Source organism: Hemitrygon akajei, chromosome 12 (assembly GCF_048418815.1).
Source record: "Hemitrygon akajei chromosome 12, sHemAka1.3, whole genome shotgun sequence".
In the NCBI taxonomy this organism is placed as follows: Eukaryota; Metazoa; Chordata; class Chondrichthyes; order Myliobatiformes; family Dasyatidae; genus Hemitrygon; species Hemitrygon akajei.
In genome coordinates this window covers 3,066,799-3,082,609 of record NC_133135.1, presented here as the reverse complement: position 1 = coordinate 3,082,609, position 15,811 = coordinate 3,066,799, and the positions used below count along the sequence as shown (strand labels likewise).

The window sequence follows — 15,811 nt, the reverse complement described above, 5'->3', positions numbered from 1 at the left end:
ACGTTCACTCTATCAAGGTCTTTCACCATTCGATGGGTTTCAGGGAGATCACCGTTTATTCTTCTGAATTCCAGCGAGTATGGCCCAGAGCCATCAGACGCTCTCCATACGACAAGCCTTTCAATCGGGAATAACTTCCGTGACCTGGAAATCGATTCCGAGATTGATTGTTTTTTGTGACTGTGGCCCTCTTAGCAAGTCATGTAGTCAAGTTCTGGCGGACAAACTCACCACATAAATAAATTTTATTTACATACTATGAAAATAACAGAGAATAAAAACAGTTTCAAAGTCCAGCGTGGTAGACCATAAGCAGCAGAGAGACACCTGGGCACAGAGGTTAGCGCAACGCTATTACAGCTCGGGACTCGATTCCCGTGTCCACTGTAAAAAATTGTACGTTCCTTCCAATGCGTGCGTGGATTTCCTCCGGGTGCTCTGGTTTACTCCCACAGTCCAAAGACGTACCGGTCAGTAGGCTATTTGGTTATTGTAAATTGTCCCGTGATTAGGCTAGGATTAAATCAGTGGGTCGAAGGGCCGGAAGCACCTGTTCCACGCCGTATCTCTAAATAAATAAACAAATAAATGAAATCACCAACAGGTCAATGGTTCAGCTGCTTGCGGGGAGAACTCGGTGGGAATTTCAGCGAAGAGGCTCTACAGCAAACGGGCGGGGACCACGGTCTGCCGGTGATCGGTTGGACAATTCTGGCATCACTCCATCGGTTCCACCGTGCTGGAAGACAAAGAAGAGTGCCGTTCAGAAGCGGGGAGAAGCCGGTGGAGAGAGCGGATCTGCTGCGGCTGCGACGGTCTTACGGAGAGAACAGGTTGTCTCGGCGCAAGCGGGGGGAGAGCAAGAGGGGGCGGAGAGATCGGAAGGACCGGAGTGTGTAGAGAGGAGATCGTTCCCGCGGCTAATTGGGATGAACGGGACGTGTGAAAGTATTCAACACGAACCGGGGAGAGAGAATTGGGTAGAACAGCCACAGAGACCCGGATTCGATCCCGACGTCCGGAGTTTGCACATGGGCTTCCCCTGGGTACTCCGGTTAGAACACAGAACAGCGCAGCCCACGGACAGGCTCTTCGGCCCCTCAATGTTGTACCGAACCGACTAAATCAGTAATCAAATGGCCGTAAACTAATCTCATCTGCCTACATAATGTCCATATCCTTCCGTGTTCCTCACATTCATGTGCCTAGCTGAACATCTCGTACAAACTTTAAATGTTTCTGCCTCCACCGCGCTCCCGGGCGACGCATACCAGGCACACATCCCAACTCCTTCCCAACCTCGTGCGGGTCTGTGGGTTAACCGGCCGCTGTAAATTGTCCCCAGACTGTGAGTGAGGGGTGGAATCTGGGGGGGGGGGGGAGTTGATGGGAATGTGGGGTGAATGAAATGGGATCCGCGTACGATTGGTGTCAGTGGGCGGGAGAGTTACACATTGCGGGAGGGGTGGTAGGATGTAGGTGGGCTTGGCCGAGGTGACCATTCACTGGTCTAGGCGGCGGACAGTCGAGGGCTGTGCTTGGAGAGGGAGAATGCGGTCACAATGGGGGACTTCCGGGAGCGGTACCCCTCCACCGCGGAATTGACTGTTCTATAGACAGTAGTAATTTATTCACTCTCTTGTAAATACTATGTGTTTGTACTTTGTGCATTTTCTGAGTAAATAGACTTCTATAGTTTTGTAAAAAGAAAGGTCGGTTCTGAGGGCGGATCCCACTCTGGGACGCACGGTGGCGTGTGAGTTTCCGAAAAAAGCTGATTAATTTCGGGAATAAACGCTGAAGAAGGGTGAGAAGGGCGGAGGAAGGTGTAGGACGGAGGTGGCAATGGACTGCGGCAGCTTTCTTCCCGGAGGAATGCTGCTTCGCCGAGTTTTGTTGAGTCTGTGCTGGCTGGCGGCTCTGCAACTTTCACCGGGAGCTGGGACGGATGTCTCCGACAGGGGTAAACCCGGTGCTCCCGCCCGGGACGACCGCGTGAAGAATGTTACAGAGAATCCTTGACTTCCGCTCGGACGGAGGGTCGTTGTCATTGGAGCCGCCCCGGCGCGCCAGGAGGGTCAGCCTGGAGTTTCATCGCTCAAACTTCCCCGCCTGTCTGGAGAAGACTCCGATCCTTTCTCTCTTCAGGGAAATATTCTTCAAAAGGCTGATAAGTGTTGTGACTGAGTTAATTCAGCGGCGTTTTGACTTCTGACTGTGAAGGGCTTTAAATGGCGGGGAGATGGCGAGGCCGAGTTCCTACGCTGGAGCTGTAGAACTGAACAGACCGATAACGCTGAGAGACACGGGCAATGCGACACGGTATCCCTATTGCGTGCGAGGGAGAAATTAGCTCCCATGGCTATGGCTGTGGTTGGGATGAGGGCAGGGGATCGGTAAGATGCATCAATTTACTATCTCCGGTCCGCTAGAGAGGTGTCTCTGGCCCTGAGCAGGGGGTAAAAGTGAAAGGGGTCTTCGTGCCGGTGTATAGAACGTTCTATAACGTGCACCTTCACCTCCAGGAAGTGGACCTCCTCTCTCATCCGCGTTCCTAGGGTGAGGTCCCCGTCACCCGTCACCCGGCTATCGCTCAAGCCAGCCGGAGGTTGTTCTCGGCACATGTTCGTGGAGCGGGAATGGCCGGGGGATATTGAGTGATGCTTTCCAGTGTAGCACGGATCAGGGCTGCGGGACGCCCGCGGTGCCACGCCTCCAAGGGGTTTGGGCAGATTCGTAAACACCAGGCCGCTAACTCCCCGGTGGCGGCAAAACAGAGATCGCAGGGCTCCCCGCCTTTGCCCTTTCGTCCGCTCTCCCCCTGACCCTGTAGAGGGTGGCAATGCGAGCGGAGGGGTGGGATGAGGGCTGCAGGAGAAGCCAGATGTTCCCGTTGGGTACGGATATCTCCTTGTCTCAGCGCGACCCCGGGAAGCTGTCAGCGAGGATGTGATGCTGAGGTCCTCCGAAATCAGAAAAAAGACAGGAGCAGGCGCGCATCCCCTGAAAGGAAACCTGCCGAGTGGAAAGATTTATCCCCGCGAAAGGCTGCATACTCGGGAAACGCCTCCCCGAAGCAGGAGGAAGGTCCCATCACTCACGGAAAGACACCACTCTCTGCGGGGATTCGTCCTCTGATGTGGTGGGTACCCAGTGGATGATTTGTCCTCGGGCGGAGTGGTGCGTGTTCACCGGGGTGGGGTGGGGGGAATTGACGCTGGTGAACGGGGATTACTTCTGACGGGAGGGACGGTGGCTGTGGGAGTGGTCTCTCGGATTGCAGTCTGCGTAGAAGGGCAGGGGTGCGAAACGGAGCGATTCTGTTTCAGGGAGTTGCTGAAAGCCCTGTTAGGGGTAAGGAGGTCTGCTCCCGCTAGCCAGGCGTTGGCAAGAAGATGTAGCACAATCATGGAAGCCGCAGTATATCAATGGTGACAGGCTCCATCATCTCGGTCCTCAGCGATCAGAGATGTGTGCTGAGCCTCCAGTAGGCGAACCCATCTGGCTCCGGTTCGAGCAGCTTGGTGATATTGTTGGCCCCAAACTGCCAGCCGGAGATATTGAATGTAAACGAGTTCGAGCCGGGCCTCCTTCTGCGTCTCACCGTGCGCTGGAATGGTGAACTGTTACGCTTGGTTACCGTGTGCGCCTCTGAGCGCGCTTGTTCCGTGAGATAACTGTGTTGACAGGTGAGTGTGTTGTCCTCGGGGGTGATTTCAACTATACCCTCGAGGAGGGAGATCGCTCTGGTCCTGAGAGCAGACGAGCGTCGATATAGCTGTGGATCTAGTGATTTGGTCGACGCGGGCGGAATCTCCATCCTTCTCCAGGATGGTGGGAAGAGGAGAAGGTTCGCGACTCAACCGGCTGAGTTTTTCCCAGGACCCAGATCGAGCGGATTGAGACGGAGCCGCTTGACGCCGAGTTTCAGCTGCCTCCGAGCGCTGAGGGACCCGCGGTGAAGCATTGAACAAGATCTGGACCAATTCTCATCCTCAGGAGAAACGGAGAACTTTTGGTAAAGGATGGCTGCTGCGGGAAGACCTGCGAAAGGTCAGCTCTGAAGCTGGCCAGAGCTGGACTCTCCCATATCGCCGGAGGAGCTGGTCAGCAACGGGGAGACAAGGCCCTGAGGCTGGATTGGTTGACTGTGGAATTCCTCAGGCCCTTCTGAGACATACCGAGTGCTCTCCGAATCATGACTGAAAGAAGATTATAGTTGGGAGCTTAACGTCCAAGGACACACATTGTATCAAAAGGACAAGCGGGGAGTCGGGGGGGGGGGTCTTGCTTCTTTTGATAGAAATGAAATCAAATCATTAGGAAAGAGATGACATAGATGAATGTGTTGAATCATTGTGGATAGAACTAAGGGACGGCAAGGGTAAAAAGATCCTGATGGAGTTGTATACAGACCCCAAACGGTAGTAAAGATGTGGTCTACAAGTTACAATGAGAGATAGAGATGCCAAAAGAGCAATGTTACCATAGTCATGGAGGATTTCAATAGGCAGGCTTGCACGCTGGTGCCGGATTCCAGGATGGGGAATTTGCCTACAAGATGGCCTTTTAGAGCAGAGGGGTTAAGGTAGGGGTTAACGGGGATAACGGTCGTCACTGTGGAAGACATTAGCAGCATGGTGCAAGTTCTGGATGTCGGGTCATGATGTGTGTGGCATTGCCCGAACTAGAGAGAAGGTTGTTGGGAAACTGAAAGGTCTGAAGGTAGAGAAGTCACCTGGACCAGATGGTGTTTAACCCCGGGGTTATGAAGGAGGTGTCTGAAGAAATTGGGGAGGCAGTAGTAATGACCTTTCAAGAATCAATTGAATCTGGCACGGTCCTGGAGGACTGGAAAATTGCAAAAGTCACTCCACTTTCCAAAAAGGAGAGGCAGAAGAAAAGAAGCTATAGGCCAGTTAGTCTGACCTCAGTGGTTGAGGAGATGTTGGAGTCGGTAGTTAAGGATGCGGTTTGGGGGTATTTGGAGCACATGGCAAAATAAGCCGTGGTCAGCATGAAAATCCTGCCTGACAAATCTGTTGGAGTTCTTTTGAGGAAATAACAAGTAGGATAGACAATGGAGAATTGGTGGATGTTGTGAACTTAGATTTTCAGAACATCTTTAACAGGTCATCGCACACGAGGCTTCTTAGCATGATAAAAGCCAATGGTATGACCGGGAAGATTCTAGCATGGATAAAGCTGTGGCTGATTGGCAGGAGGCAAAGAGTGGGAATAAAGGGGGCCTTTTCTGGTTGGTTGCCGGTAACTAGTGGTGGTCCAGAGTGGTCGGTGTCGGGACCGATTCTTTTCACGTTGCGTGTTGATGTTTGGATGAAGGAATCGATGGTTTTGTGACCAAGTCTGGGGACGATCCGATGATCGGTGGAGGGGCTGGTAGTGCTGAGGAAGCAAGGATCAAATGACGGAGCAAACTGGATGGGCTGAATGGCCGGACTCTTCTCCTATGATTTCTGGTCTCACATAGACATGGTACCTGACTCCTCCCGTCCACGGGAAGGACAGGTGGACGGAGTATCAGAGAACCTGCACAGAGATCTATCCCACGGTACTGCCCTGGTCCACCCCAGGTCTCAATGCACAGGGGAAATACCCCCGCATAGAGAAACCTACTGGGGGCCTCTCACACCGCTGAGGGTAAGACAGACCACACGACGGGGAGGGCAATAGGGTGGAACGTGTACAGTACAGGAACCGTCTCCGCGCATCGCAGAACGGTACGGTAGGGATCGCCCGGGGAGGCAGGTGCTGTTTGGAACCAGCTCCCGAAGAACATCTGGGGGTTTGGCACCCCCGGGCAAGCAGGGGACGGTGCAGTCGGAGCCCACAGTGACGGGATGGGAAAGGGTATCTCCAGCGGCTGAAACGCCGCTCCCTGAGCACTCCGACCGGAGGAGACCCTACGCCAGATCCGCAACTGTTCGGTGTAAAGCTAGAGCCAGTGTCTCTCTCATGCGCCGACTGTAAGGTCTTTGCTCGGGCGACTGGGTTCCATGCTGTCCGAATGATCCGCTCAGACCAGTCCTACGTGGTCCAGGACATCGTCCACCTTGTCCGGGATCTGACCGGCGAGTCCGGCCCGTCAGTCGTCATTCTCTCTCTCTCTCTCGATCAGGAGAAGACGTTGAACACGGTGGATCATGACTTCCTCTTCTCGGCACTCTGACCGCATGTTGTTGCCTGTGTCTGTGGAGTGCCTGATAAAGGTCAATGGATCCTTGACGACGCCCTTTCGTTTGGGGGTGGTGCGTTGGGGCATCTGTACTCTGTGTAGAGCCTTTTCTCTGCCTTCTTCAGAAGTGGTGACATATCTGGTTCTGCGCAAGCTGGAGAAGACGGTAATCCTTTAGGGTTCTGCCGATGATCACCGACCCTGTTGGAAAACCTACAGAGAGCAACTAAAAGAATCATTAGGAAGGAAAAAATGAAATATGAAAGCAAGCTAGCAAATAATATCAAAGTGAATAGTAAAAGTTCTTTCAAATATACAAAAATAAAAGAGAGATGAGAGTGGATATAGGATCACTGGAAAATGAGGCTGGAGAAATAATAACGGGGGACAAGGAGATGGCTGATGAACTAAATGAGTATTTAGCATCAATCTTCACTGTGGAAGGCACTGGCAGTGTGCCTGATGTTGTGGTGTGTGAGGGAAGTGAAGTGGGCGCAGTTACTGTCAGAACATAGAAAACCTAAGGACAATACAGGCCCCTCGGCCCACATTGTTGTGCCGAACATTTCTTTACTTTGGAAATTACCTAGGGTCGCCCATAGCCTTCTATTGTTTTAAGCTCCATGTACCCATCCAGGAGGCTCTTAAAAGACCAGATTATATCCGCCACCGGCAGCCCAATCCACGCACTCACCACTCTCTGTGTAAAAAACGTACCCCTGACATCTCCTCTGTACCTACACCCCAGCACCTTAAACCTGTGCCTTCTCGTGTTAGCCATGTCAGCCCTGGGGAAAAGCCTCTGACTACATATCCACACTTGTCACTGATACACCTGTCACTGGCTGTGTCCCTGTTCCGATACACCTGTCACTGGCTGTGTCCCTGTTCTGATACACCTGTCACTGGCTGTGTCCCTGTTCCGATACACCTGTCACTGGCCATATCCCTGTTCCGATACACCTGTCACTGGCCATATCCCTGTTCCGATACACCTGTCACTGGCCATATCCCTGTTCCGATACACCTGTCACTGGCTGTGTCCCTGTTCCGATACACCTGTCACTGGCCAGATAGGTACCTTATGGATAGGGGAATCAAGGGATATGGGGACAAGGCAGGAACCGGGTATTGATAGTAGTTGATCAGCCATGATCTCAAAATGGTGGTGCAGGCTAGAAGGGCCAAATGGTCTACTTCTGCACCTATTGTCTATTGTCACTGGCCGTGTCCCTGTTCCGATACACCTGTCACTGGCCGTGACCCTGTACCGATACACCTGTCACTGGCCGTGACCCTGTTCCGATACACCTGTCACTGCCTGTGACCCTGTACCGATACACCTGTCACTGGCCGTGACTCTGTACCGATACACCTGTCACTGGCCGTGACTCTGTACCGATACACCTGTCACTGGCCGTGACCCTGTACCGATACACCTGTCACTGGCTGTGACCCTGTTCTGATACACCTGTCACTGGCCGTGACACTGTTCCGATACACCTGTCACTGGCCGTGACTCTGTACCGACACACCTGTCACTGGCCGTGACTCTGTACCGACACACCCGTCACTGGTCGTGACCCTGTACCGATACACCCGTCACTGGCCGTGACCCTGTACCGATACACCTGTCACTGGTCGTGACCCTGTACCGATACACCTGTCACTGGCCGTGTCTCTGTACCGACACACCTGTCACTGGCCGTGACTCTGTACCGATACACCTGTCACTGGCCGTGACTCTGTACCGACACACCTGTCACTGGCCGTGACTCTGTACCGATACACCTGTCACTGGCCGTGTCTCTGTACCGACACACCTGTCACTGGCCGTGACTCTGTACAGATACACCTGTCACTGGCCGTGACTCTGTACCGATACACCTGTCACTGGCCGTGACTCTGTACCGATACACCTGTCACTGGTCGTGACCCTGTACCGATACACCTGTCACTGGCCGTGACTCTGTACCGATACACCTGTCACTGGTCGTGACCCTGTACCGATACACCTGTCACTGGCCGTGTCTCTGTACCGACACACCCGTCACTGGTCGTGACCCTGTACCGATACACCCGTCACTGGTCGTGACCCTGTACCGATACACCCGTCACTGGCCGTGACCCTGTACCGATACACCCGTCACTGGCCGTGACCCTGTACCGATACACCCGTCACTGGCCGTGACACTGTTCCGATACACCCGTCACTGGCCGTGACACTGTTCCGATACACCTGTCACTGGCCGTGACACTGTACCGATACACCTGTCACTGGCCGTGACACTGTACCGACACACCTGTCGCTGGCCGTGACACTGTTCCAATACTCCTGTCGCTGGCCGTGACACTGTTCCAATACTCCTGTCGCTGGCCGTGACTCTGTACCGATACACCTGTCACTGGCCGTGACTCTGTACAGATACACCTGTCACTGGCCGTGACTCTGTACCGATACACCTGTCACTGGCTGTGACTCTGTACCGACACACCTGTCACTGGCCGTGACTCTGTACCGATACACCTGTCACTGGCCGTGACCCTGTACCGATACACCCGTCACTGGCCGTGACCCTGTACCGATACACCCGTCACTGGCCGTGACACTGTTCCGATACACCCGTCACTGGCTGTGACACTGTTCCGATACACCTGTCACTGGCCGTGACACTGTACCGATACACCTGTCACTGGCCGTGACACTGTACCGACACACCTGTCGCTGGCCGTGACACTGTTCCAATACTCCTGTCGCTGGCCGTGACACTGTTCCAATACTCCTGTCGCTGGCCGTGACTCTGTACCGATACACCTGTCACTGGCCGTGACTCTGTACAGATACACCTGTCACTGGCCGTGACTCTGTACCGATACACCTGTCACTGGCCGTGACTCTGTACCGACACACCTGTCACTGGCCGTGACTCTGTACCGATACACCGGTCACTGGCCGTGACCCTGTACCGATACACCTGTCACTGGCTGTGACACTGTACCGATACACCTGTCACTGGCCGTGACTCTGTACCGATACACCTGTCACTGGCCGTGACCCTGTACCGATACACTTGTCACTGGCCGTGACCCTGTACCGATACACCCGTCACTGGCCGTGACACTGTACCGATACACCTGTCATTGGTCGTGACCCTGTACCGATACACCCGTCACTGGTCGTGACCCTGTACCGATACACCCGTCACTGGCCGTGACCCTGTACCGATACACCCGTCACTGGCCGTGACCCTGTACCGATACACCCGTCACTGGCCGTGACACTGTTCCGATACACCCGTCACTGGCCGTGACACTGTTCCGATACACCCGTCACTGGCCGTGACACTGTACCGATACACCTGTCACTGGCCGTGACACTGTACCGATACACCTGTCACTGGCCGTGACACTGTACCGACACACCTGTCGCTGGCCGTGACACTGTTCCAATACTCCTGTCGCTGGCCGTGACACTGTTCCAATACTCCTGTCGCTGGCCGTGACTCTGTACCGATACACCTGTCACTGGCCGTGACTCTGTACAGATACACCTGTCACTGGCCGTGACTCTGTACAGATACACCTGTCACTGGCCGTGACTCTGTACCGACACACCTGTCACTGGCCGTGACTCTGTACCGATACACCCGTCACTGGCCGTGACCCTGTACCGACACACCCGTCACTGGCCGTGACCCTGTACCGATACACCCGTCACTGGCCGTGACCCTGTACCGATACACCCGTCACTGGCCGTGACACTGTTCCGATACACCCGTCACTGGCCGTGACACTGTTCCGATACACCTGTCACTGGCCGTGACACTGTACCGATACACCTGTCACTGGCCGTGACACTGTACCGACACACCTGTCGCTGGCCGTGACACTGTTCCAATACTCCTGTCGCTGGCAGTGACACTGTTACAATACTCCTGTCGCTGGCCGTGACTCTGTACCGATACACCTGTCACTGGCCGTGACTCTGTACAGATACACCTGTCACTGGCCGTGACTCTGTACCGATACACCTGTCACTGGCCGTGACTCTGTACCGACACACCTGTCACTGGCCGTGACTCTGTACCGATACACCTGTCACTGGCCGTGACCCTGTACCGATACACCTGTCACTGGCTGTGACACTGTACCGATACACCTGTCACTGGCCGTGACTCTGTACCGATACACCTGTCACTGGCCGTGACCCTGTACCGATACACTTGTCACTGGCCGTGACACTGTACCGATACACCCGTCACTGGCCGTGACACTGTTCCGATACACCTGTCACTGGCTGTGACTCTGTACCGATACACCCGTCACTGGCCGTGACTCTGTACCGACACACCTGTCACTGGCCGTGACACTGTTCCGATACACCCGTCACTGGCCGTGACACTGTACCGATACACCTGTCACTGGCCGTGACACTGTTCCCATACACCCGTCACTGGCCGTGACACTGTTCCGACACACCTGTCACTGGCCGTGACTCTGTACCGATACACCCGTCACTGGTCGTGACCCTGTTCCGACACACCTGTCACTGGCCGTGACCCTGTACCGATACACCCGTCACTGGTCGTGACCCTGTTCCGATACACCCGTCACTGGCCGTGACCCTGTACCGACACACCTGTCACTGGTCGTGACCCTGTACCGATACACCTGTCACTGGCCGTGACCCTGTACCGATACACCTGTCACTGGCCGTGACCCTGTTCCGATACACCTGTCACTGGCCGTGACTCTGTACCGATACACCTGTCACTGCCTGTGACTCTGTACCGATACACCTGTCACTGGCCGTGACACTGTTCCGATACACCTGTCACTGGTCGTGACTCTGTACCGATACACCTGTCACTGGCCGTGACTCTGTACCGATACACCCGTCACTGGTCGTGTCCCTGTACCGATACACCTGTCACTGGCCGTGACCCTGTACCGATACACCCGTCACTGGCCGTGACCCTGTACCGATACACCTGTCACTGGCCGTGACTCTGTACCGATACACCCGTCACTGGCCGTGACCCTGTACCGATACACCCGTCACTGGCCGTGACTCTGTACCGATACACCCGTCACTGGCCGTGACCCTGTACCGATACACCCGTCACTGGCCGTGACCCTGTACCGATACACCCGTCACTGGCCGTGACCCTGTACCGATACACCCGTCACTGGCCGTGACTCTGTACCGATACACCCGTCACTGGCCGTGACCCTGTACCGATACACCCGTCACTGGCCGTGACTCTGTACCGATACACCCGTCACTGGCCGTGACCCTGTACCGATACACCCGTCACTGGCCGTGACCCTGTACCGATACACCTGTCACTGGCCGTGACTCTGTACCGATACACCTGTCACTGGCCGTGACCCTGTACCGATACACCTGTCACTGGCCGTGACCCTGTACCGATACACCTGTCACTGGCCGTGACTCTGTACCGATACACCTGTCACTGGCCGTGACTCTGTACCGATACACCTGTCACTGGCCGTGACCCTGTACCGATACACCTGTCACTGGCCGTGACTCTGTTCCGATACACCCAAGGAGGCCTGGGAAGGAGGGAAGATATAAAAAGGAGAGAAGGAGTGAGGCAGTTCTCTTTTGGAAGAGGACAGCGAGGCTTTGAGAAGAAGTGCGGCGGCGGCCATTTTCAAATTGCTTCTCAGATCGGAGTTCTGAGAGGCGGGACTGCGCAGGCGCGTGAAGGAGGCCTGGGAAGGAGGGAAGATATAAAAAGAACGCAGCCTTAAGCAGCGGGCAGCTTCGTTTGCGGGCAGCGGAGTGAGCCGGGAGCAGAGTGTAGGGCTTAGGCGGAAGAGGGCACAGTAGGCTTATCTTTTAGTTCTCCTTGTTATTTTCAGTTATTCGGGAAGTATGAGTGTGAGGGCAGCTTGTTGTTCTCGGTGTCGGATGTGGGAGATTCTGGAGTCTCCGAGCCTCCCGGACGTCCACATCTGCGCCAGGTGCATTGAGCTGCAGCTCCTGAGGGACCCAGTTAGGGAACTGGAGCTGCAGCTCGATGACCTTCGCCTGGTCAGGGAGAGTGAGGAGGTGATAGAGAGGAGTTACAGGCAGGTGGTCACTCCGGGGCCACGGGAGGCAGATAGGTGGGTCACGGTCAGGAAGGGGAAGGGGCAGGTACTAGAGAGTATCCCAGTGGCTGTACCCCTTGACAATAGGTACTCATGTTTGAGTACTGTTGGGGGGGACAGCCTACCTGGAGGAAGTGACAGTGGCCGGGCCTCCGGCACAGAGGACGGCCCTGTAGCTCAGAAGGGTAGGGATAGAAGAAAGAGGACCATAGTAATAGGGGACTCGATAGTCAGGGGTTCAGACAGGCGGTTCTGCGGAGGTGATCGGGAGTCCCGGATGGTAGTTTGCCTCCCTGGTGCCAGGGTCCGGGACGTTTCTGATCGCGTCCAAGATATCCTGAAGTGGGAGGGTGAGGAGCCAGAGGTCGTGGTACATGTAGGTACCAATGACATAGGTAGGAAAGGGGAAGAGGTCCTGAAACGAGAGTATAGGGAGTTAGGAAGGCAGTTAAGAAGAAGGACCGCAAAGGTAGTAATCTCGGGATTACTGCCTGTGCCACGCGACAGTGAGAGTAGGAATGGAATTAGGTGGAGGATGAATGCGTGGTTGAGGGATTGGAGCAGGGGGCAGGGATTCAAGTTTCTGGATCATTGGGACCTCTTCTGGGGCAGGCGTGACCTGTTCAAGAAGGACGGGTTACACTTGAATCCTGGGGGGACCAATATCCTAGCGGGGAGGTTTGCTAGGGCTACGGGGCAGACTTTAAACTAGTAAGATGGGGGGGGGGGCGGAAATCAATTTGAGGAAACTATGGGAGAGGAGGTTAGTTCACCAGTAGAGCAAGTAAGTAGACCGTGTGTGAGGGAGGACAGGCAGATGATGGAGGAGGGATGCGCTCAGCCCGAAGTTGTAGGGGAGAAGAAAGAAAAGGATAATAAATTTGAATGCATTGCTAGGGATGAAAAGAGAGGAGGAGGTGGAGAGTATCTTAAATGTATCTATTTTAATGCTAGGAGCATTGTAAGAAAGGTGGATGAGCTTAAAGTGTGGATTGATACCTGGAATTATGATGTTGTAGCTATTAGTGAAACATGGTTGCAGGAAGGGTGTGATTGGCAACTAAATATTCCTGGATTTAGTTGCTTCAGGTGTGATTGAGTAAGAGGGGTCAGAGGAGGAGGTGTTGCATTGCTTGTCCGAGAAAATCTTATGGCGGTGCTTTGGAAGGATAGATTACAGAGCTCCTCTAGGGAGGCTATTTGGATGGAAGTGAGGAATGGGAAAGGTGTAGTAACACTGATAGGAGTGTATTATAGGCCACCTAATGGGGAGCGTGAGTTGGAAGAGCAAATGTGTAAGGAGATAGCAGATATTTGTAGTAAACACAAGGTGGTGATTGTGGGAGATTTTAATTTTCCACACAGATTGGGAAGCTCATTCTGTAAAAGGGCTGGATGGTTTAGAGTTTGTGAAATGTGTGCAGGATAGCTTTTTGCAACAATACATAGAAGTACCGACTAGAGATGGGGCAGTGTTGGATCTCCTGTTAGGGAATGCGATAGGTCAGCTGACAGATGTATGTGTTGAGGAGCACTTCGGGTCCAGTGATCACAATAGCATTAGCTTCAATATAATTATGGAGAAGGACAGGACTGGACCTAGAGTTGAGATTTTTGATTGGAGAAAGGCTAACTTTGAGGAGATGCGCAGGGATTTAGAGAGAGTGGAATGGGTCAAGTTGTTTTATGGGAAGGATGTAATAGAGAAATGGAGGTCATTTAAGGGTGAAATTATGAGGGTACAGAATCTTTATGTTCCTGTTCGGTTGAAAGGAAAGGTTAAAGGTTTGAAAGCGCCATGGTTTTCAAGGGATATTAGAAACTTGGTTCGAAAAAAGAGGGATGTCTACAATAGATATAGGCAGCATGGAGTAAAGGAATTGCTCGAGGAATATAAAGAATGTAAAAGGAAACTTAAGAAAGAGATTAGAAAAGCTAAAAGAAGTTACGAGTTTGGTTTGGCAAATAAGGTGGAAGTAAATCCGAAAGGCTTCTACAGTTATATTAAAAGCAAGAGGATAGTGAGGGATAAAATTGGTCCCTTAGAGAATCAGGGTGGTCAGCTATGTGTGGAGCCGAGGGAGATGGGAGAGATTTTGAACGATTTCTTCTCTTCGGTATTCACTAAGGAGAAGGATATTGAATGGTGTAAGGTGTGGGAAACAAGTAAGGAAGTTATGGAACCTATGACAATTAAAGAGGTGGAAGTACTGGCGCTTTTAAGAAATTTAAAAGTGGATAAATCTCCGGGTCCTGACCGGATATTCCCCAGGACCTTGAGGGAAGTTTGTGTAGAGATAGCAGGAGCTCTGACGGAGATCTTTCAGATGTCATTAGAAACAGGGATTGTGCCGGAGGATTGGCGTATTGCTCATGTGGTTCCATTGTTTAAAAAGGGTTCTAGAAGTAAGCCTGGCAATTATAGACCTGTCAGTTTGACATCAGTGGTGGGTAAATTAATGGAAAGTATTCTTAGAGATAGCATTTATAATTATCTGGATAGACAGGATCTGATTAGGAGTAGCCAGCATGGATTTGTGCGTGGAAGGTCATGTTTGACAAACCTTATTGAATTTTTTGAAGTAGTTACGAGGAATGTTGACGAGGGTAAGGCAGTGGATGTAGTCTATATGGACTTCAGCAAGGCCTTTGACAAAGTTCCACATGGAAGGTTAGTTAAGAAGGTTCAGTCGTTAGGTATTAATGCTGGAGTAATAAAATGGATTCAACAGTGGCTAGATGGGAGATGCTAGAGAGTAGTGGTGGATAATTGTTTATCGGGATGGAGGCCGGTGACTAGCGGGGTGCCTCAGGGATCTGTTTTGGGCCCAATGTTGTTTGTAATATACATAAATGATCTGGATGATGGGGTGGTAAATTGGATTAGTAAGTATGCTGATGATACTAAGGTAGGAGGTGTTGTGGATAATGAGGTGGGTTTTCAAAGCTTGCAGGGAGATTTATGCCGGTTAGAAGAATGGGCTGAACGTTGGCAGATGGAGTTTAATGCTGAGAAGTGTGAGGTTCTACATTTTGGCAGGAATAATCCAAATAGAACATACAGGGTAAATGGTAGGGCATTGAGGAATGCAGTGGAACAGAGAGATCTAGGAATAACAGTGCATAGTTCCCTGAAGGTGGAGTCTCATGTAGATAGGGTGGTGAAGAAGGCTTTTGGAACGCTGGCCTTTATAAATCAGAGCATTGAGTACAGAAGTTGGGATGTAATGTTAAAATTGTACAAGGCATTGGTAAGGCCAAATTTGGAATATTGTGTACAGTTCTGGTCACCGAATTATAGGAAAGGTATCAATAAATTAGAGAGAGTGCAGAGACGATTTACTAGGATGTTACCTGGGTTTCAGCACTTAAGTTACAGAGAAAGGTTGAACAAGTTAGGTCTCTATTCATTGGAGCGTAGAAGGTTGAGGGGGGATTTGATCGAGGTATTTAAAATGTTGAGAGGGATAGATAGAGTTGACGTGAATAGGCTGT

General features: G+C 52.5%; 1 protein-coding gene across 1 annotated transcript in view; it reads right to left on the bottom strand.

The window, feature by feature from the left end:
- Positions 1-230: 230 nt before the first annotated feature.
- The window catches only part of LOC140737421 (uncharacterized), a 47,280-nt gene continuing 31,699 nt past the window's right edge, over positions 231-15,811 (bottom strand). Inside the window, exon 4 of the mRNA XM_073063908.1 lies at positions 231-739. Coding sequence (XP_072920009.1) covers positions 718-739 — 22 coding nt within the window. The 3' untranslated portion in view covers positions 231-717. The remainder of the gene's footprint in view (positions 740-15,811) is intronic.